At 40.0% G+C, this 23869-nt stretch overlaps 1 protein-coding gene across 4 annotated transcripts in view; it reads right to left on the bottom strand.

The window, feature by feature from the left end:
* Positions 1-23869, bottom strand: part of rhobtb3 (Rho related BTB domain containing 3) — a 72871-nt gene that overhangs the window by 39385 nt on the left and 9617 nt on the right. For all 4 annotated transcript variants that reach the window (XM_052020141.1, XM_052020145.1, XM_052020140.1 and 1 more), the window contains exon 3: positions 23528-23720. In XM_052020141.1, the coding sequence (XP_051876101.1) occupies positions 23528-23720 (193 nt within the window). The remainder of the gene's footprint in view (positions 1-23527; positions 23721-23869) is intronic.

Consider the following 23869-nt stretch of genomic DNA (forward strand, 5'->3'; position numbering starts at 1 on the left):
AAGACTTATCAGAAACAGTGAGCAAAGTAGAATCCAAAATAACTTTTAAAAGAGAAGAGGATAAGAGATAAGATATCTTTATTAGTCACATGTACATCAAAACATACAGTGAAATGCATCTTTGCGTAGAGTGTTCTGGGGGCAGCCCACAAGTGTTGCCACGCTTCCGGCGCCAACATAGCATATCCACAACTTCCTAACCCGTATGTCTGTGGAATGTGGGAGGAAACCAGAGCACCCAGAGGAAACCTACACAGACACAGGGAGAACGTACAAACTCCTTACTGACAGTGGCCGGAATTGAACCCGGGTCACTGGCGCTGTAATAGCGTTACACTAACCGCTACACTACCGTGCCTGCCCACAGCCATTTCACGGCTACTTCCTGTGGCCACCAAGAGCAAGATGATGTCAAGTCTTAAAAAGAAAACATCATGTCCACCAAGGTATCCTTATAGAGAGTACCCCTTAATATTACATCAATAAATGTTAATATTAAGTACACAAGGAGTGATCAGATAAGTGGATAGCTCATTCAAAAGCTGACAGGGGTGTAGTGGGCCTGGTACCACCTAACATCTTTCCTTCTGGTTCTATGACATTGACTATGTCAAATTTTCCTGTGTCGTTATCTGAATGGTGATTGAGCTCAAAGTCATTAAACAATCAACCTAGAGGGTGAATTACCACCATGACATGACTGAGTAATGCTAAACAATGATATGCACAAACTTCCTTAGTGTCCAATTTCATTGGCTTGTCATCACTTCCTCTCTGAAAAATATTAACCTGAAATATGATGACGATTGCTGAGTGTGGACTTCGGAGATCTAATCTTACAATTGCTCAGGAAGTCACATTCAAGTTCAGAGATATGGAATTCTCCTGCTGCTGACTAATTCCTCCTGCGTCGCTATGAATTGCACACTACAGAGTAGCATTCACTCATTGCACTTAATGTAATGAATTTTGGGAGCAAAGTACAAATGCACTAATGCTACCAGATAGCATGTAACATTTACTGACCTGGAATCAATTTAGTACTACCATCCAGGGATACATTTCTAGAAGAACAGAGCAAAGGTTGGACACTTCTGGAATGTGACCAAGAAATTTAATTACTCCTAAAATGATGCACTAAAATGGTGATGCATGCCTTGTTAGGTGAACACATGAAACACATCAACAAGGTGCCAGCCATTGTGTTTTAACCATTAAACACATTAAGCACAAGTAACTTCAGGAATACCATGAACTAGCTGAAACTAACCCCCAGTTATTCATGCCATGCCTGCACTTCTTAAAGGGGAAGTGAGGACTCGATCAAATTACCACTGGCATTCATTATGCAGCTTGGAGAGCTCTTCAGTGAAGAATGATCTGGATCAGGGCATGAATGATCTGGGTACACACTCAGTTTCATTGTTGTTGATTTTGTAGTCTGAGGTGATGCAGAGTTACCTGAGGGCACTCCGATATACCTGAGGACCCAGGAAGCCTCCAAGGGCCAAAGTGTTGTGCCAATGTAGGAGAGGTCACCAGAGAGCTGAGCACTTGACATCACATCCCAAGGACCTGGTCTCCTGAATACCACTACCATCCTCCCTCAGTTAAACTACCATCATCCCTCAGTTAATGCTCTTCCTGCTGGAAGAAGCCATTAATGTGACAAGGGCACAGAATGTATTCTGGGTAGGCAGGGGCGCGGAAGGGGACTGGGTGTCTACAATACCCTTAATAAGGAGTAGCTTGGTAGCAATACCACATACTGAGCTGGCCCAAGCCCGAAGGGCACAGCTGCCAGATTGGGTTTGCAGCAAGGAATGAGCCAACCTAACACAAGGTACAAACTCTTGCCCTTATTCTCACCAATCTACCTGTGACAGATGCATCAGTCCATGGTAGTTTTGTTACCTGACCATCAGAGAATCCTTATGGAGACAATGTCCTGTATTCACACCAAGGACATTTTCTATCACTTTGTGTGGAACAGATCCCACAGCTCAAAACTCAGCATCCATAAGGCACTGTGCACCGTTAACAATAACAGAAACGTACATCATCGTAATCTACATAGCTGGCATATCCCTCACCCTACTTTACTTTCAAGGCAGGGGACCTAGTTCAATGAGGAATGCCAAAAGGCATTCTGGGAGTAGAATCAGGCATGTCTAAAAGTGAGGTGGCAACCTGGTGAAGCAGCGACACACAACTCGATAAATACTGAAGACAAAACAGCAAGCAATAGGCAGGATAAGTGATCTCACAATCAACCAGTCAGATCAAAGCTCTGCAGTCCCATTACATCCATTTGAGAATGGTGATGGACAATGAAACAGTCCAGAGGAGAATGAAGTTTCAAGAACATCTCCACCCTCAACATTGATCACATGAGTTTTGACATCAAAGCTGAAGGATTTGTAATAATGTTCATTCAGAAATGCAAGTGAATGACTTGCCACAGCTTCCTCCTGAGTTCACCACCATCACAGATGCCAGACTTCAGCAAACTCGAATCACTCTACGTGATATGAAAAAACGTCAGAGAGCAAAGTCTAATGGGCATGCACTCCAGACCTGGTTACACCTTTAGCTAAGCTGTTCTAGTACAGTTAAACTGGCAATCACCTAGCAATGCAGGAATTTGACCAGGTAATTCCATTCATAAAAAGCAGGACAAATCAAGCTAATTCCCATCCAATCGGAGTACTCTCAGTCACCAGCAAAGTGATGGAAGTCTGGACTCGGAGTACTCTCAGTCACCAGCAAAGTGATGGAAGTCTGGACAATCTGTGTTCCCAGACTCCTTGTTGCTTTCCATTTGAAGAGAAAGATCTAAATTCCTTATCATTGTGTAAAGAGCACTTGTGATGCTTTGCATGCAGCAGTGAGCTGCAAACTGTGAGGTATGACATATATCAGTCATCATTGGCTGGAATAATCCAGAGAGTAAGAAGCTCAGGGTGACAGCAACCTTCACTTCTACAGGCAGAGCAAGCAGTCACAAACCCGTGCCTGCAGAAAATGACAGATCTCCCTTGCCCTTGCTTTTGAAAATCTTAGCCTCAGGATACATTGCTCCTTAGACTGGTCAAGGGAGATGTGTATCTTCTGGAAGACCCTTGGGTTTATTCCCACCTAGCCAGAGCCCTTCTTCTTGTCCTTCTGCATCCTTCTCCAAGGGAGTCTGTGCCTCTGGCCCCTTTTCTCCTTCTTCTGGTAGGTAAGTTGGCTTTAAATTCCCTCACAGACAATCTTACAATATTATAGCCAATTTATGCTAATAACTTGACTGTGATCTGTTTTCCTTCCCTTGCAATGTTTTAAATCAACAATTCCATCTCAGTGACAATGTATGCCCTTGAAAATCTTACTAGTTTACTTTAAGGGATTAACAACCCTTTACATTGTGAAATCATTTGATAACATTAGTTATTTTCTTTTCAATTCTTTCTATTTGTCTTCTTTTCCTTATATGCTTTAGCTTCTTCTTGAGGACCCTTGACCATGTTCGCCGGAGCGTGGCGACTCGTTGCAAGCTGCTCTCCACAGATCTACTCATTACCCTTACTATAATCGTTCTACACTTTTAAACTTAAATTCTATGTATGTAACTGCACTGTGTAATGAATTGACCTGTACGATCAGTATGTAAGAAGTTTTTCACTGTACCTCGGTACAAGTGACAATAATAAACCAATACCAATACCAATGAGATGGACAAAGTTAGTTTCCCCAAAATAGAAGAGACTGCATCAGGAACAGGCCTGAAGCCTGCATAAACTAAGCGATCGATCTGTAGACATCACCATTCCATCTGGAACTCTCTCTCTGGGTTTCCGGTCACCTGTTATTTTGTTCTCTGTCCCACTCCCACACTGATATCTCTCAGCGTCCCACACAATTCTAATGTAAGCAGTACCTTATCTCCATTAAGTACTCACAGCCTTGTGGACTCAACACTGATGCAATTTTTCAGACAGCAGCTATTACTAATGATTCTGCTTTTCTTCTTTTACATGTCCTCTAGATCAGGATTCCTGAACTTTATTGTTAGATTTATTAGCTGCCACATGTATTTTATACTTTAACTTTTTAAATGACAGTTATTATTATTAGATCTTTTTCATGAACATAATTAAATAATTCTTAAAATCATCTCAGTATTTTTAATAATCACCATTTGAAACAGTCTTCCTTTTGATGGATGGACTTTGTAATTTAAAATAAATAAGCACAGACAATTCTTTATCTCAACTGAACGCTGCCATCCCAGAGTTCATAATGATTTTTGCAGAAGTATCTTGGTATTGGCATTGGTTTATACGTGCCTAGATAGAGTGGAAAGCTTTTGTTTGCATGCCCTCCAGACAGATCATGCCATACATAATTACTTTGAGGTAGTAAAAAGAAAACAGAATGCAGAATATAGTGGTGCAGTTACAGAGGAAATGCAATGCAAGTAGACAAATAAGTGCAAGGGCCATGACGATGTAGATTGGAAGATTAATCATTTCTACAGCAGTTAACAATACACGAAAATTTGAGAGATGGCAAGTTTCCCATCTGCATTGCCACTAACCTGAGACACAAGGTGACCAAATGACAAGAGGAAGTGACAGGCTTACAAAACCCAAAATGTTTGCGAGCTGAGATGAATTGGAATATGAACATTTGTTATCAGCCTTCATTAAACTAAATGCATAAAGCCTTACTCTGTAATGATAACTCAAACTGTCACTACATAATTTATCCCCTGGACCCCCACTGATATGTTGCCTATCCCCAGGGGAATAAATACTTCATTTAGGGAACTAATGTTCTTGATCCATCTTTTTTTTTTGCTTGTCATAGTATTCCTTTTGCCTGGTGCACTCGGTCAGTCAATCTGCCTTCTGCTCTTTCATAAAACTTCTCTTTTATTGTTTCCTCTTCCTTGGCCTCTCTATACTTAAAAACTTGTGGCATTATTGATGAAAAGCCATCAACTTGAAATATCAGCTTTGTTTTTTTCTTTCTCCACAGATGGCTAAACAAGTTGTAAGCCATCTTTCTCTACACCCCTTGAACATGAAGGAGCAAGGACTTTGACAAATGATTGGGATGGGGAAAGATGTTATTTCTCACTCTGAACAAAGGCATCAGAATTAGAGGAGAGGAAATGGATGAAAAGATCTACATTTGCAGGTTTCCTGATTAAAATGTAGGCAACAACTAGACAGTTGACCATATGAAAATGGAATTATTTGGGGAATACCTCCAAGAGCCATACGTAGAAGTAAATTGGATTGGAAGAAAGGAAAGGAATGTAGGTGTTGGCTGTGAAGGAATTGGTTGTGAAGATGGCTTTGACCATGATTGAAACCATGGGAGAGGTTCTCACCCTCTCTCCTCTCAGATAGACCAAGAAGCCTTCACTCTCTCTCCTGGTCCTTATACTCCACCAGCCTCCACAGTTAATGGATCATCTTTCACAATTTCTGCCTATAATAAGATTCCACCATCAGACACATCTTCCTGTCCCCTTCCCTTTTCAGCATTCCATCTTCACCAATGACTTTGCTTCTCATGGCAACTTTTTGTGCAACCACAGAAGATCCTACACCTATTATTTTACCTATGTAGGAAAGAAAAGAGAAATCAGATAAGGCAGTGGCTTAGCAGATCACCACCATTCAGCCTGCAAGGGTAACCCTGAGCTTCTATTGCCTGGAACTTTAATTCTCCTTCTGACTCTTGTCTGTAGCCTCCTACGCTATTCAAATAAAGCCCAATGTCAGCTGGAAACCATGATTAAGGGAGATCATGCTTATTTTTTGAATTAGTGCAAGAAAATCATTAAAATTTTATCATGCTTTCGAGGATGGGTTGGAAAAAATGTATGTGCCACAGGATTGAAGAAATTATTTCTTCTATTCTGAGAGAACTGTTTGAAAGAAATATGTGGTTCTGGCTCTGTATTGTAAGAAAACAAGTTTTTAAAAAAACTTTCCCGTGGGAAAGTCACGCTTAGTGACAAAGTTCTCGACTAAGAATACAGAACACATTACATTTATATTCATGTCACCAGTTTCTCCAGACAAGTGGTTTTTGTTTGAAGAAGCAGTTGAACAGCTCATACATGTCATATTCTTCGAGACTACTTCAGTAATTTTGAAATATATCTGCAACAGAGCATTAAGTGTGTTAAGCTCATACTTTAGCCTAAAACAGCTCCGCAGAGAGAAACACGTTAGCTACAATTTAAGACAACAGGATAAGCCTGGCATTGTACCGCAGTACCACTTTCCCAATGATCATCCCACACAACTTGTCATCTTTGTAGGACTCTGTGTTAAAGGGCAAGAGGCATACATTATCTTAATGTGGGACAATAATGCTGGCATTATTAATGATAATCTGACCACAAATCCTCATTCAAAGCTTCCCCATTCTTACTGACCATACAATCTTGGCATCACATCTGATTCATTATCACACAAATGGGGAACTGAGCACCAAACAATTGTTTTGTGTTTGGGGTGGTGTAGTGGTGAGGAGTTTCTACACATTTTTTCTTTTGTACATACTACACATCGGAGATACAATACCTCTTTAGCACCTTAATTGCTCAAGGCAAATGAGCAGGAAAGGGATACTAGAAAAACAAGGTTCTGCCAAAGATATTCTGTTGGGACTGACAACAATATTGCCTGTAGGGCATGTTATTCTAGGCACAACTGCCAAGGACAGGCTGTAAAATAGTGACTTAAAAGGTAAAACAAGAAAGTGTGAATGAAAACTAAATTCTTTGGATGAGGCCATTTCCAGCAGAAATATAATTTACTGTTCATCCATTCTTGCCCTTCAGAAGGAGGTTGTTGGGCTTCTTTTCCAAATACTTTAGTCCATATTGCAAGGTATTTCTCCAATGCTGTTAGGTTTACATTGTTAGTATTTTAACCCAGTGATAAGGAATGGTAATGCGTGGCTAACTCAGGATGGTATGTGATGTGAAAGAGAACTTGAGAATGATGGTATGCTCACACATCAGCCATCCATTTCCTTCCAGGTAAGTAGGACATGAATTTGTGGGAAGCTCCCAAAAGAATCCGATTAACTCTCTGCTGTTTATCCCACTAACCTGTTGCAGCCACAGTATGTCAGTGTTGTAGTGGGTGGATCGTGCAGTAAGCAAATATCAACCAATCAGTCAGCATCGACTTAACAGTTTATACAGGAAGATCTCCAAAGCCCTCAAGGTCGTTGATCCCAAAATTTGTAATTCTGCAATACTTAATTTAACAGCTGTCTTGCACAGCAATGTTTTGCACTTGCTATTTTAGCTGCTTGGCTGCCAGAAGATGACAGATTAAAGCTCCTCCCTGCTCTATGGGTTAATGTGGGAGATAAATTTTACATTTTAGTCCGTTGATTGAAAGCAAAAAGAAATCTGTGTGAATTAATTAGCTTTGTTATTCCCATAAACCATTAAAGATAAAATGATATAAAGATAAGGATCAATAGATTAAAAAGTAATGATTCAAAAAGATAGAAGATAATGTTTGACTAGTACACAAAGAACAATCCCTAGGCTTTTGCTGTATAGATATTGCATTTTCATTCATCTGCACCCCTGTACATCATAATGTCAGGCAGAGGATATTAGAGGTAGTTGAGCATCAAATTGTGTGATTCAGCAGATGCCAAACTGCAGCAAGACTTTTAAATAATTATATAATATTTATCAGAATCCCTAAGGTAGTTTTGATATCACTTTCTGATATTTGCTGTTAGTGTGGATGAAACTGTCAGTGTGATGCATTCTAAAAAATAGGCTGAAGATTTGATACAATGTTCCAATAAGTCACGCAAAATTTATATTCCCTCAATATCCAGCAACATCACAAATAACTTTTGTAAATAATTCATGTTTTTTCTACCTCACCTCTGACTAAGATATCTTTATTAGTCACATGTACATCGAAACACACAGTGAAATGCATCCCTTGCGTGGAGTGTTCTGGGGGCAGCCCGCAAGTGTCGCCATGCTTCTGGTGCCAACATAGCATGCCCACAACTTCCTAACCCCTACGTCTTTGGAATGTGGGAGGAAACCGGAGCACCCAGAGGAAACCCACACAGACACAGGGAGAACGTACAAACCCCTTACAGAATCGGAGCACCCAGAGGAAAACCACGCAGACACGGGGACAACATACAAACCCCTTACAGAAAGTGGCCGGAATTGAACCTGGGTCGCTGGCGCTGTAATAGCATTACACTAACCGCTACACTACCCTGCCTGCAACCTCATTCCCAGTGATCCTTGAAGACTGACTGTTAACCTGAGCCCTGTATCCATCAAACATACTGAGTCCTCCATTTCTAATCCCTCATCTATGATCCCTTTCTCTAGTGACCCTCCAAAGCTGGCACCAGACTTACCCCCGTGGAGGGTAGCATTGTGAAGCACTGGAAGAAAAAGCCTCCATGCACCTCGGGCCTCAGAAGTGGCTTGCTGCACACCAATCGCTGAATTATGCCATTACAAGTTCCTTCCAATTTCTAGACATCTACTGGGGGAGTTACATCCAAAGATCAGAATGAAAAGAACAGCTGAGCATCCTAACCCGGGCTACACTGGAAATTCTGCCAAGTGTGCTCATCAAAGTTCCCAGTGAACTGGCCAGTTGGACAAGGGTTCAGGTCCAAGCTCTCTGGTGAACCTTGCACACACTTTGATGAGTTTCTTCATGAGATCCATGTGCAGATTTGTGCACAGAGGCAGGAATCCTGGGAGTTCAGGCCCAAAGATTCTTTTCTAATAAAAGACGAGTTGTTTTCCTATGTCAATTTTGTAGAAAATAAATGAATAAACCAGGTTCCAGGTTGAGAAATTAAGATGTCCCCTGATATCCAATTATCATAGAAATATTTCTTTTGCAGCAGATGGAACAGGCGTGTTGGTAGTTTGTGAGCTGGTGGGCTGATGCTGGGCTTCTGTGTCTTCCTGATTCAGGACCTTGAGGTTCTCAATATATCCAAAATGCTCCTTCTCCACTCCATTGCATTATTTCATGTGGATGTGGCAGCTTTATTATAATAAATTCTTAATATTGTCAGTTTGTTTTATCATAGCCACTCTCTGCTGCATTGATGCATTTTCTGTGGTAAGCACTAAGGAATGATCCAGGCCTACCAAATTCTACCTGCTGCATTCTGCATTTGATGTGATAAATATATCTCACTAAAATTATAGTTTTTGCTTCAAATAAAGGAAAGAATGGATAACCTTGCAATGGATAGACTACAATTTCACATTTTCCTCACCTTTCAAAACATTTCACAACAAATTACTTGTGAAATTTAGTTATTACTTTGCCATGGACAAAATGGCATCTTGGAATTAAAGTAATCAAATTTAACTGATGACAATACCTCGATTGTACTTCTGCAGAATCAAACCTCATTCATCTTACATCCAGCTTACGAATCAATAAACAGAGTCAGCATGTTTGGTTTGGAGCAGATTTTCAATACTTGTCCAAAAATGGTGTCTCAGTGGCATGTCCTGTGCGCATCCTCGATATTTAAGAAAGGTGTGGACCACTTATAAGTTTGAAACACATTAAAAGCAATTGGAGGAATACCAGTAACTGATGAAAGCCAACAGGGAATTTGGTAAGCTGATCACTGCCCACTGAATGGCTCCATGAGTGAATGAAACTGGAGGTCAACAGAAAAGGGGTATATGAGAGAGGGTGGAGGGAGGAGGGAGGGTCGTGCTATTTCTGAAGGACCAGAAGGTAAAATCATTACAATGAGGGATGTGCATATGAGGGTGGGGATAGAGGACACCTACATTTTTTCAGGTGCAACTCAAATGCCCCTTCCAAGGCTTTGTGGAAATTAATGCAAAAAGTTGGGACCTTACCTTAGCTGAAGTTGTACCCCTTTCACTGACCTCCCAAATGACTTAGTTCACTACAATTTTCTTGCAGGATACAACACAATGGAAGTACATAAAGTTTTGACATTGGTATAGAAGAACAACTGATGATAAAATAGATCTATGACAACAAAATAAGATTGAGTAAAAAATTAAATCTAAACAGAATTACCAAGATGATAGTTGGTCATTTTTCTCCATAAAAATCACAATGGAAAGAAAAAAATCAAATACTGTTTAGGAATTTTCAAAGTGAAAGGTTAACATCCCAAGACATCTCAAGACTTTGAGAATCCCAAAACATTCTACAGGATAGCTGGGGTAAGAATGGGTCTTCTTATGGACCAAAGGAGTAAACTGTGTGTGGAATCAGGCCACATGGGCAAGGTCCTAAATGTCCTGACGAAGGGTCGCGGCCCGAAACATCGACTGTTTATTTCCCTCCATGGATGCTGCCTGACATGCTGAGTTCCTCCAGCACATTTTGTGTACTGTCCTAAATGTCCTGTTGGGGAGGGTTTCAACTAATATGGCAGGCGGATGGGAATCCATGCAGAAAATCAGAAGGAAGCAGAGAGCAGAGCAAAAGTTAGAAAAGAGAAAAGTAAGAATGGAGTACAGAAAAGTCAAATGCAAAGGACACAAAGGTTACTAGATTCTAAAAGGACAATGAGTGTAAGGGCACTTTATCTGAATGCCCGTAGTATTTGAAACAAGTTCAGTGAACTTGTGGCACAAATCAGTACAAGGGGGTATGATTTAGTGGCCATTACGTGGTTTCAGAGTGGAGATGAGTGGGAATTAAATATCCAAGGGTATCAGGTAATACAGAAGGATAGGCAGGAAGGTAATGCTCTTAATTAAGAATGAGATCAGCGCGAAAGTGAGAGATGATATAAGATCCAAGGAGCAGAATGTTGAGTCCATCTGGGTAGAGATTAGGAATAGTAAAGGGATAAAAAGAAAATCACTGGTGGGAGTTGTCTATAGGCCACCGAATAATAACATTACAGTGGCACAGACAATAAACCAAGAAATATTTGATGCATGTAAGAATGGAACAGCAGTTGTCATGGGGGACTTTAACTTCCACATAGATTGGGCAAATCAAGTTGGTCGAGGCAGTCTTGAGGAGGACTTCATAAAATACATTTGTGATAGCTTTCTTGAACAGCATGTTAGTGAACCTACAAGGGAAAATGCTATCTTAGATCTGGTCCTGTGCAATGATCCTCTTGGAAAGAATGATCTTAGTATGATTGAAATTCTCATTCAAATGGAGGGTGCAATAGTTCGATCTAAAACCAGTGTATTATGCCTAAACAAGGGCGACTACAATGGGATGAGGGAATAGTTAGCTCATGGAAACTGGAAACACAAGCTATATGGTGGGACAGTTGAGGAACAGTGGAAGACTTAGATTTTTCACGGTGCTCAACGAAAGTATATTCCGGTTAAAAGCAAGGACAGTAAGGGTGGGGAGAGCCAGCCTTGGATAACTAAGAAAATAAAAGAAGGCAGCAAGCTAAAGGCTCATGCATGCAAAGTTGCCAAGAGTAGTGGGAAACTGGAAGACTGGGAAAACTTTAAAAAGCAAGAAAGAACCACTAAGCAGGTAATAATAATGAAGATAGCACAAAATATAAAGACAGATTGTAAAAGTTTTTTATAATTATATAAAGCAGAAAAGGGTGGGTGAAGTGAACTTAGGTCCCTTGGAAGATGAGAGGGGGAATTAATATTCGGTAATGTGGAAATGGCTGAGGCCTTGAACGACTATTTTTTTGTCAGTCTTCAGGGTGGAGGACACATCTAACATGCCAAAGAGAGATGTTATAGATGCGATGAGAGGGGAGGTGAGGACCTCGATACAATCACGGTCACTAAAGAGGTAGTGATGAGCAAACTAGTGGGCCCAAAGGTAGACAAGTCCCCTGGTCCTGATGGGATGCATCCAGGGTACTGAAAGAAATGGATGAAGTTATAGTAGAGGCGTTTGTGATAATTTACCAAAATTCTCTGGACTCTGGGCTGGTCCCGGCAGATTGGAAGACAGCAAATGTCATGCCACTGTTTAAAAAAGGATTAGGCAAAAGGCAGATAACTATAGGCCAGTTAGCTTAATGTCTGTAGTTGGGAAAATGCTTGAAGTGATCATTAAGGAAGAAATAGCGAGACATCTGGATAGAAGTGGTTCCATCAGGCAGATACAGCATGGATTCAGGAAGGACAGGTCCTGTTCGACAAACTTACTGGAGTTCTTTGAGGATATAATGAGCACAGTGGATAGAGGGGAACAGGTGGATGTTGTATACTTGGATTTCCAGAAGGTGTTCAATAAGGTGCTGCATAAAAGACATTCATAAGATAAGGATGCCTGGAGTTGGGGGTAATGTATTAGCATGAATAGAGGATTGGTTAGCCAATAGAAGGCAGAGTTGGGATAAATGGGTGTTTCTCTGGTTGGCAATCAGTGGTGAGCAGGGTGCTGCAGGGGTCAGTACCGGCCCTGCAACTGTTCATGATATACATTAATGATTTGGAAGAGGGGACAGAGTGTAGTGTATCTAAGTTTGCTGATGATGCTAAATTGAGTGGAAAAGCAAATTGTGCAGAGGATTCAGAGAGTCTGCAGAGACATATAGACAGGTTAAGTGAGTGGGCAAGGGTCTGGCAGATGGAGTACAATGTTGGTAAATGTGAGGTTGTCCACTTTGGAAGGAAAATTAGAAGATCAGATTATTATTTAAATGGTGAAAGATTGCAGCATGCTGTTGTGCAGAGGGACTTGGGAGTGTTTGTGCACGAATCGCAAAAGGTTGGTTTACAGTTGCAACAGGTTATCAAGAAGGCAAATGGAATGTTGGCCTTCATTGCTAGAGGGATTGAATTTAAGAGCAGGGAGGTTATGCTGCAAATGTACAGGGTGCTGGTGAGGCCGCACCTGGAGTACTGCGTGTAGTTCTGGTCTCCTTACTTGAGAAAGGATATACTGGCTTTGGAGGTGGTGCAGAGGAGGTTCACCAGGAGATGAGGGGGGTTAGCCTATGAGGAGAGATTGAGTAGCCTGGGACTATACTCACTGGAATTCAGAAGAATAAGAGGGGATTTTATAGAAATGTATAAAATTATGAAAGGGAAAGATAAGATAGAGGCAGGATGGTTGTTTCCACTAGTAGGTGAGACTAGATGGTGATGGCCTCAAGATTTGGGGGAATAGATTTAGGACAGAGATGAGGAGAAACTGCTTTTCCCAGAGAGTAGTGAATTTGTGGAATTCTCTACTGAGGGAAGCAGTAGAGCCTACCTCATTAAATATACTTAAGACACAGTTAAATAAATTTTTTTTTTTTACATAGTAGGGGAATTAAGGGTTATGGGGAAAAGGCAGGTAGCTGGATCTGAGCCCATGGCCAGATCAGCCATGATGTCAATGAATGGTGGGAGCAAGCTCGACAGGTCAGATGGCCTACTCCTGCTCCTATTTATTATGTTCTTATGAATACTTCTCATCTATAGTCACCAAGGAGAAGGATGTGGAAGATAATGAGTTCAATGAGGGGTACGTGGATAAGCTGGAGCAGGTCAGTATTAAGAAAGAGAAGGTGTTAGATGTTATGGGATGCATAACGGTTGATAAATCCCCAGGACCCAATGAGATCAATCCTATGTTGCTATGGGAAGCCAAGGAGGAGATATCTGGGCCCGGAAGGAGATTTTTACATCTTCGTGAGCTATAGGTGAGTTGCCAGAAGACTGGAGGATAGTTAATATTGTTCCTTTGTTTAAGAAGGACAGCAGGGATGACCCAGGTAGCTACAAGCTGGTGAGCCTTATGTCAGTGGGAGGGAAATTAAGATATTTATTTATTAGTCACATGTACATCAAAACACAGTGAAATGTGTCTTTCTACATTACTCAGAATGTGCTGGGGGCAGCCTGCAAATGTCACCACTCTTCCGGCGCCAACATAGCATGCCCATAGCTCCTAACCCGTACACCTTTGAAATGTGGGAGGAAACCGGAGCACCCAGAAGAAACCCACGCAGACACGGGAAGAACGTACAAACTCCTTACAGACAGCGGCGGGAATTGAACCCGGGTCACTGGCGCTGTAATAGCGTTACGCTAACCGCTACACCACCATGCCACTTTTTACTAGAGAAAATCCAAAGGGATAGAATTTACGTACGTTTGGAAAGGCAGGAGCTGAACAGGGATAGTCAGCATGTCTTTGTGCAGGGAAAATCCTGCATCGCTAATTTGATTGAATTTTTTGAGAAGGTAACAAAGAAAATTAATGAAGGCAGGGCAATAGATGTTGTCTATACAGACCTCAGTAAGGCATTTGATAAGATCCTGCATGGTAGGCTGGTCTAGAAGGTTAGCTGGCTAATTAGATCCAAAACAGGATTAGTGATTGAAGGCAAAGTGTTGTGGTGGAAGGATGCTTTTCTGATTCAAAGTCTGTGACCAGTAGTGTATCGCAGGGACTGCAGCTAGGACCCTTACTGTTTGTGATAAATATATATTAACGATTTGGATGTGAACATAGGAGTTATGACTAGTAACTTTGTGGATGACATGGAAGTTGGTGGTGCAGTGGATACTGATGATGGTTGGCTAAATCAACAGCAGGATATAGATCAGAGGGAAGTTTGGCAGAGTATTGATGGATGCAATTTAATCCCAACAAGTGAAAGGTGATGCATTTGGGAAGACAAATAGGATTAGGACTTACACAGTAAATGGCAGGACACTAATGCATGTTGATGAACAGAGGGACCTTGGGATTCAAGTCCATAGTTCTCAGAAAGTGGCACCACAGGTAGATAGGGCAGTGAAGAAGGCATATGGCATGCTTGCCTTCATAGGTCAGCGTAGAGAATATAAAAGTTGAGATAATATGTCGCAACTTTACAAGATGGTGGTTATATCACACTAGGAGTTTTGTGCGCAGTTCTGGTCACCACACAATAGGAAGGATGTGGTTGTGCTGGAGAGAATGCAGAGGAGATTCTCAAAAATGTTGCCTGGATTGGAGGACTTTAGTTATGGGGAGAGATGAATAGGCTGGGTTTGTTTTCCCTAGAGTGAAGGAGCCTGAAGAATAATCTGATATATAAAATTACAATAGGCATAGATATGGTAGATAGTCAGAATCCTATTCCTCTGGTAGAGATATCAAAAAACAAGAGGGCATAGGTTTAAGGTGAGAGGAAGGAGTTTTAAAGAGAATTTGAGTGGAAAGTTGTTTTTTTTTATATATACACAGAGTGATTGATATTTGGAATGTGTTACCAGAGAAAGTGGTGGGATCAGATACAACTGCTACATGTAAGAAATATTTGGAGAGATGCTTAAATAGGCAAGGTGTTGAAGGATATGGACCTAGTGCTGGAAAATGGGGTTAGTATAGATGGGTGAAAAGGCTGGCATGGATGATGAACCATCAGATTCATGATTGTTGTTAGCAAGACTCCAAACTTGCAGCAAAACATCATGACAAAACCCCTATAAATTACCTCTGTAGTCATTTATAGCCAATCAACAAAGATTTGGGAATATATAATTTAGAAACAGACTTTTTGAGGAGCTAATTAATTGGTAAAAAGCTGTGGAATGTACATTATCCATTACAAAATGGTCAATAACAGTGGAGAATATTCTGGTTTACTGACTAGGCTCTGAGATATGAATAGCCAATAAGTGAATTCACTCAAACACTAACATCTGAATTTAACCCTTACTCTGCAACTGAACATAAATTTTGCTTTGATTTACCAAGACAAATAGAAAAAAAATCATGGATTTGAAAATGGATAAATTACCACACAGCCTTCTTAGTCTGGATGTATAAAACTAGTTAGTAAAAGTGTGAATTGTACTTCACAAAATCCATGATTAAATATTCCAGTACTCCCCTCGTCCACTTTTGAAAGATTAAACCAGAATAAAAATGATAGTCACATCATGCCAAGATATTAATATACTTAAAACAGTTCTCTTTCACTGAACTAAAATCTGCTGAACTGCTCCTGAGAGAATGCTTGGGTGAAGGGCTTTCTGAATATGCAGATAATGTAAATTTTTTAATGTATTCCATATTGCCTGCGTACCCTGATCTACGGGATGCATGAAAGCAACGTGCTTGCATATATTAAAAATACACAATCACATAAAAGTGCACATAATAAGTATTGTTTACTTCAAAGGTACTGATTTTTTATTTTCAAAGAACAAGAATAGATCTAGAAGTGCTTTCAATTGGCTTAATTTGACACTTCAAGCACAGTCAGCACCACTCAGTACTGTCAGAGCCATTCAGCAGGCAGTCTGCATCACTCTGTACAGTCAGCACCATTCAAATAAAGCTGAGCAGAGAACAATACCACTCAGCTATCGGTACCAACTGGATGAATGATTTATCTATTGTCCTATTGTCTTTATTCCCCCTTTTAATTTGTTTTCTTTTTCAAATATTTATTCACCTAATTATTAAAAAAAAGCTTTATGGTTCTGCTTCCACGATTGATTCTGGTAGAATAATAAATGTTCAAACAACTCTGCATAAGGAATAAAATTCCACTTCATTGTTTTGGTGATGAATTTGTAACCATGCCCTCCAGTTACAGATTTACCAGCTAGTTGTAATTGTTTCTCTGAGACAGGGGTTATCTAAGCTCATCATATATTTGTTTTCTTCATGTTAATCAAAACATTGTGAAATTTTCTTAGAATCAAGTCCTCACATCACAGTCACCCTCTTTGTATTTCTTTCCTGTACATCATATTCTTCCAAAGGGAAAGCACTCCAGATCTCAAGAGTTCAAAAATTATTTCAAGGAGTGCCTGAAATCAAGAGATGAGAATAAAAAAAGAAAAACATCGCAGTTACCTGTGTTTATTATTGTAACCCTCCAATCTCATTCTGCTCTTGAAATCCAAGTCAAAAAGAAGTAAAATACAGAGTGTGGAATGTTATCTAGGTTTTTCATTAATCACCTTATCGTGGTATAAATGAGCTCTTTCTACTCATAACAGTGAATTCATTTGAGAAGTTTCGGAATAGAGCGGCATTGAAATGTGGTTACATTGTTTACTTCCATTGTCATGGATTATTTTTAAAACATATTTTTGCTAAGATTAAAGATGAGAGGTAAATAAAGTACTAAGAATCATGCAAGCTCAGTACAAGCATGAAGTCGGTGAAAGGTTAATAAGGATGATAGCTGAGAGCTCAAGGTACTTGATTTCACGTGACTCAAACAATGGTAATAAATATTTTTTTAAGGAAGTATACTGCTTGGCATTCGGCAATGAAATAGGATGAAGCAGAATATTGGTTTATGGATGTTCACAGTGTTAGCATTACTTTATTTTCTCTGTTTTCTTTCCAGATAGCTTTTTCATTTATTTTTAAATTCTTTTAATCGATCTATTATTCTTTTGAAGTTCTTCTATCTAACTTGTCCCTCAAGAGATCCATGTACTCTTTAACACTGAATTAATAATAACTGGATTTTTAAAATCTTTGATCCTCAGTAGGTACCATGTGAGTGTAACATGTAGGTGACAATACATCACACATATTGTATAAGCAGCAATGGATGGCATCTTCAGAGAGGAATAAGTACTCCAACATCACACCAGTTCATGGGTTCCAGTGCTAAGACCGTCAGTAAGGATTTAAATACAGACTTAAGAACAATATGCACTTACTTGGGAAGAAACAACATGTTGTTTACTCTTATAAATGCCATTAAGTTCAGGACTTCAATGCATGTGTATCCAAATATGGAATTCTCTAAACTGCTGAGCGATTCCTAAGAGAGATTTTGTCACTGTGCTTCAATGCAGGGAAGCCTGACAGTGGAACTCCTCAGTATTTAAGCTGTGTTGGATCTTGGACCCTGTGACAAGAATACTTGAAGGTATTCTTATTTTTATATAACATTATTTAGATTTTAGTTTATTTCATTTGAATAGCTTCTCAGTGCTTCTCAATGTCAAGGATTTTCAGAAGTATTGAAAAAACATCTCAGACAAATGACACAGCTAAAAGCTTGGCTTTGCTATCAGCCTAAGGGTCTCTCAGTCTCTTCCTGTGCAGTCTTTCTTGGGGGGTTTAGGTTGAAAGTGGAGCATTAACCTGGATGCAGTGCATTTGACCTCCTGCTCTGCTGCTGGACTCACCATTGAGTCCAGTGGTGGTTCTGGATCAAGCTGAGCTGGAGGGCTTGTTCTGGCTCACCCAAATAACCAGATTAACTTGAGAAAAGCTTTAGCATCTAGCTATATATCTTGCCAGTTGGGTTCAGTAGCCTTTCATCAAGCAAATTCTCTTTATAGATACCTAGGACGTAAGTGTGAGACAACTGCTTACCTCTGCAGTGATGAACTGAAGTAAAATCAAGGCCAATGGCAAATGGATGTACGTGATTTATTTTTCTTATTTTATATCAAATTGTGCAATTAATTTATGGTAGATCGAGATATTTTTTTAAAATAATTTTTATATTTTTAATCCTTTTGAACTACATTTATATGTTTTAAGATAAGATATCTTTATTAGTCACCTGTACATCAAAACACACAGTGAAATGCATCTTTTACGTAGAGTGTTCTGAGGCATTCTGAGGGCAGGATCACAGGATGTGCTGCCTGAGGCCTAGACATGGGTCATGGTACGTTGTTTTGCAGGAAAGCTAGAACAAGCCAGCTCTCAGATTGATTGGTGCCGTGGAAGGTAAACACAGCCCAGGAAAAGCCTGAGGGGGCAACACAATCAGAATGCCAGATCAAGCACAATCTAATCTATTATCTTTGTTATACTTCTCAGGCTACAGACTGTGAAATTAAATTTGCTACATAGTTAACATTTCCAATGATTAAACATAACTAATGGTTTGAGATGCCCCAATGATTAAAAACATTGGGGTTGGAATTAATCTCCTTTGGGTGACAGACAATCAACAGCTTGTTTTATACCTGCACAACTTTTTCCCCTTCACAGTCATCCATTGTACACCTTGTTTCAATACCAGTTTCATCCTATTGTATCTTATTCACACAAAATAAAACATAACTTTGAGCGAGGTAACTGAGATCTTGTCAACAGCAAAGACCCAGCTGAAAAACAAGGCTACAAAGCTGGATGCCATCTAAATGCTAGAATTGCATAATAATGCTTCAGTTTGCTCTGAATACTAATTGCAACAACTTTCACGAAAGGTGCGGGTCAATACTAAGCTGAAAAGCACCACAATAATCCTTCACATTAGTTCATTAAACTGTAAAGGAACTTTTCCAATACAGTTGGAATACTGTTAAATTCGTCTGGCATCAGTTTGAGCCGAGACTGCAAATGAACTGCGCTTCAGATAAAATATTAAACCGATTTCTTCCTATTTCAGTTATTCAAGCTTAGATGAAAAGATCCCATGAATTAATTGTTGTTCAAAAGAGCTCATCTAGTATGCTGGTTAACATTCCACTCTCAACCTACATACTCCAAAGAACAGATTATTGGCCATTTATTGTTAGTGGGATATTGATAGTTATTAAACCTGCATTTATTTACAGATGGAAATATTTATATTAGCTTAATCAAGTTTATGTCATTATAAATAACCATCACCTGTTCTGTGTGTTGGAGAACAAACCTTAACAATAGTACTGAACTGAAATAAAGTGATAATCGGACAAAAGCTGCACAATGAATGCTGTGCTATTTAAACATCAATAGTCTATTAAACACTTGTTTCACCCTAAATTAAACCACTGCTAAAGCTTCCACTCATGGCATGAAACAGAAGTAAATTTAATATAATTTAATGTCATGCAGGAGACACTTTGTCAAACAAGCTAGCTTGTTTTCACTGAAGGGAGTTAATTAAAAAATAGATAAACATCATCTGTTTTGCAGCAGGCACTTTTCAACACAGTGAAGGATTTGTGTTGCGTTTTTTATATAATTTTCATATTATTTCAGCTCAGTATTTTTGTTACAATTTGTTCTCCGATATCACACAGGACAGCCAATAATTATTTACAGTATTGTAAGCTTGAATAAGCCATATTGTACATAATTTCACCTGTAAATAAATGTAGGTTTAATTACAAATTACAAGCAGATAAGTGTCCAGTTAACTTCTTGGGGGGGACATAGGTTGAAAGTGGAACATTAACCTGGATGCAGTACAATTGACCTCCTGCTCTGCTGCTGGACTCATCATTAAGTCTGGTAGTGGTTTTGGATCAGAGCTAGAGGGCTGTTAGCTTTATGTTAGCCATAGCTGGCATACAAGAGAAATCCGACTGAATTGAATGAGAATGGATCTTCATTAAAAAGGTAACGTCAGGTTAAGTTCTTGTTTACTTTTCTTTATTTCACTGTATATTTATGTTTTTAATTATTTTGCAGTAATTAAATGTCGATCTGACTAAATTTATTATTTTTATTTACGTAATTAATGACATATTTAAAATTATTTAAACTGTTTAAATTATTCATAAATGTCACTGAATATTTGACATTTAAAAAAAAAACTTGCCTTTGGCAACAGGAAACTATCAAAGACATCAGCAATAGCGATTATTTTGTACAACGCTTTATCAGACCTGCCTTTCAACAAAATAATAGAACATAGGATATAGAACAGTACAGCACAGGAACAGGCCCTTCAGCCTACAATGTTGTGCTGAACTAGTTAAACCAGTAATTAAATGCCTAACTAAACAAATTCATTCTGCTTACACAATGTCCATATCCGCCATTCTCTGCACATTCATGTGCCTATATAGTGTACTGTCCCTTTACATTTGATCTCCCAAAGTGAAACACCTCACATTAGAATGGGTTAAACTCCATCTGCCATTTCTCCAACCATATCTGCAACTGATCTATATCCCACTGTATCCTTTGGCAAGCTTCTACATTATCCACAAATCCACCAATCTTTGTATCATCTATGAACTTACAAACCCACCCATCCACATTTTCATCCAGGTCATATCACAATAGCAGAGGTCCTAGAACAGATCCCTGTGGAACACCACTAGTCACGGACCTCCAGCCAGAACAAGTCTCATTGACCACTACCCTCTATCTTCTATGGGCAAGCCAATTCTGAGTCCAAACAGTCAGAGGACTATGGATCCCATGCATCTTAATCTTCTGGATGAGCCTACCATGATACATTTTCAACAGCGAAGAACAAACTGCTGGAGGAACTCAGCAGGCCAGGCAGTATCTATGGAGGCAAAGGGATAGTTAACACTTTAGGCCGATACCCTGGATCAGGACTGAGAGTGTAGGGAGAAGACAGCCAGTATAAAGAGGTGAGAGGGAGGGGTGGGGCAGGGGCTGGCAAGTGGAACCAGGTGATGAGGGGGATGATGAGCAGAGGGGGCCAGGTGGGGGGGGAAGAGGGGAAGGAGGTGGAGTCAGAAGGCAGCAGCTGGTGGGTTACAGGTTGAGCCAGATAAGAAGGAGGGGGCAGATGGAGCCTTGTGGGGGGAGGGGAGTGTAGGAAGTAGAGACAGAAGTTGGGAGGTGATAAGTAGAGACACAAGAGGCTGCAGATACTGGAATCTGATAAGTAAGGAAAGTGACAAGTAGAAACAGGTAAGGGATGGATGTCAGGCAAATAGACCCAGTTGGGGAAGAGAGTAGGAGACCCAGCAGCTTAACTATGTGGATAATAGGAAGATGGAGCCAGGTGGGGCAGGAGAATGAAACTGGGTGACAAGGGACTGGGGGGAGGATTGTTGGGAGAATCTAGGTGGATCAGATGGACAGAGAAAAGAAAACAGAGGGCACAGCTTACCTGAAATAACACAATGATAATTCTCACTCTGTTTCCTAGATTTCACAACCAGACCTTTTATACCTATAAATACTGTTGGGCTTTTAAGATATCAACTCTATCTTCCATGTTGCACCACTACACAGCAATACCCACCATTACTTATGCCCATCTCCCATCCAAAGAACGAGTGTCCAGATTAAATGCAGTTCCATTTGTCTTGGTGAGGATATTTCTATCTGTTTAAAGAACTTCAATCTGTTTAAAGAATCTGTTTTTTCCAACTCACACACGATATTGCACTCTTGACCTCACAATCTACCTTGTTTGACCTTGCACCTTATTGTCAACCTGCAATGCACTTCCCTGTATCCGTGACACTTTACTCTGTACTGTTATTGTTTCCACCCTGTACTACCTCAATGAACTCTGTACTAACTCAACGTATCTGCACTGTGTAATCAATTGATCTGTACGAACGGATGCAAGACAAGTTTTTCACCTCGGTACAAGTGACAATAATAAACCAATACCAATACCTTACAAGTCATTGTTCTGAAAAAGATGTTGAATTAGAATAAATTTATAAGTTGTATGGAAAATTTTTAGTAGGGTGCACAACAGTCAATTCCTTTGCTGCCTCAGATTGTTTAATTAGTGTGGCTATAGGTCAGTGAATCAGGGGCACATGCATGGTGGTGTCAGCAGGGGCAGAGCATCCCTTACCTCACCATCGCAAAAATCATCCAAAGAACAATGTACATCTGGGTTTATGGACAAATGCAAATGTAGGTGTTGTTCCAAAAGCTTGGAAATTGAAGTCCTGTTTATGCCCATGTACCTTATACATTTCTGAATGCCTCCCATTGCCTCGTTCATTGTAAGGGTTTATAGTTTGCTTACTCTACCGGTAGTGAAGCGGTTAGTGTAATGCTATTACAGAGCCAGCAACTCAGGTTCAATTCCTGCCGCTGTCTGTAAGGAGTTTGTACGTTCTCCCCCTGTCTGTGTGGGTCTCTCAAGGTGCTCCGGTTTCCTCCCACATTCCAAAGACGTACAGGTTAGAAGCTGTGGGCATGCTATGTTGGTGCCAGAAGAGTGGTGACGCTTGCAGGCTGCCCCCAGCACATTCTTAGTAATGCAAAAATAAGCATTTCACTGTGTGTTTCGACATACATGTGACTAATAAATATCAATATCATTTCCTGCCTTATCCCAACATCAGCCTTGTTTTGTGACTCACTCTCTCTTTTCAAACCTAAAGTCAAATTCAATTTTGTTCACTGTTACCTGGGTGTTCCTTTACTGTTAGATTACTGACTAATTCAGGCTCATTACTCAACACTAAGTCTAGCATGGCCTGTTAAAATAGGGTCACATCTTACTTCCAACACACACGCTTGCATACGTCATTCTTTCCAGTGGAAATCAACAGACAATTGATAACAAAAAAAACACCTCTATGACATACCTCCCACCATTAGTCCTCAGCACTAAGTTTGCCGAGTTCAGCCAACTCATTACACCTGATATCAAACTGGAAACTATTTTGGTCTGTTTGTGTAACATCCATTTTGTGAACCATCAATCAAAATACAAATTGTTTTATTTGAACACTTCAAAGTAGATTTGATTAGCAGAAAAATGAGTTGTTTTCTTCCATTTTTGATTAATTAATGAATCATCACATTTCCAGAATGACTGTCAGCTCAAATACTCTGAACACTGCCATATACTGTTTTCCTGCCATATATTTGGAAGAAATGTGCGCAACTTCCTTACTCACCACTTTGCCTTGTACCAACTGCAGCAACAATCACTGGAACTGTCCACTGGTTCAGTATCCTCTTAATCATCGGCACATAGTTATCCTTCACTTCTTGAAATGTGGTTTTGTCATTGACGGAATATTTGAGAACAATGATGTCTGCCAGCCCAACTATATTCCGTGACCTGTACCAGTCATTGTCGAATAGTTCCTGACAAAGAAATGGGGAGAATTTTCATTGACACCAAGAAACCAAAATTCAATAGTCAGAATCTTCCCATGCATTGTTCAAACCCAAACCAATGTTTCACTCTTTACCACAGCCAGTATCAAGTGTTACCTAGTGGACCTAAGTATGTA

The sequence above is a fragment of the Pristis pectinata genome, chromosome 7 (genome assembly GCF_009764475.1).
Source record: "Pristis pectinata isolate sPriPec2 chromosome 7, sPriPec2.1.pri, whole genome shotgun sequence".
NCBI lineage: Eukaryota > Metazoa > Chordata > Chondrichthyes > Rhinopristiformes > Pristidae > Pristis > Pristis pectinata.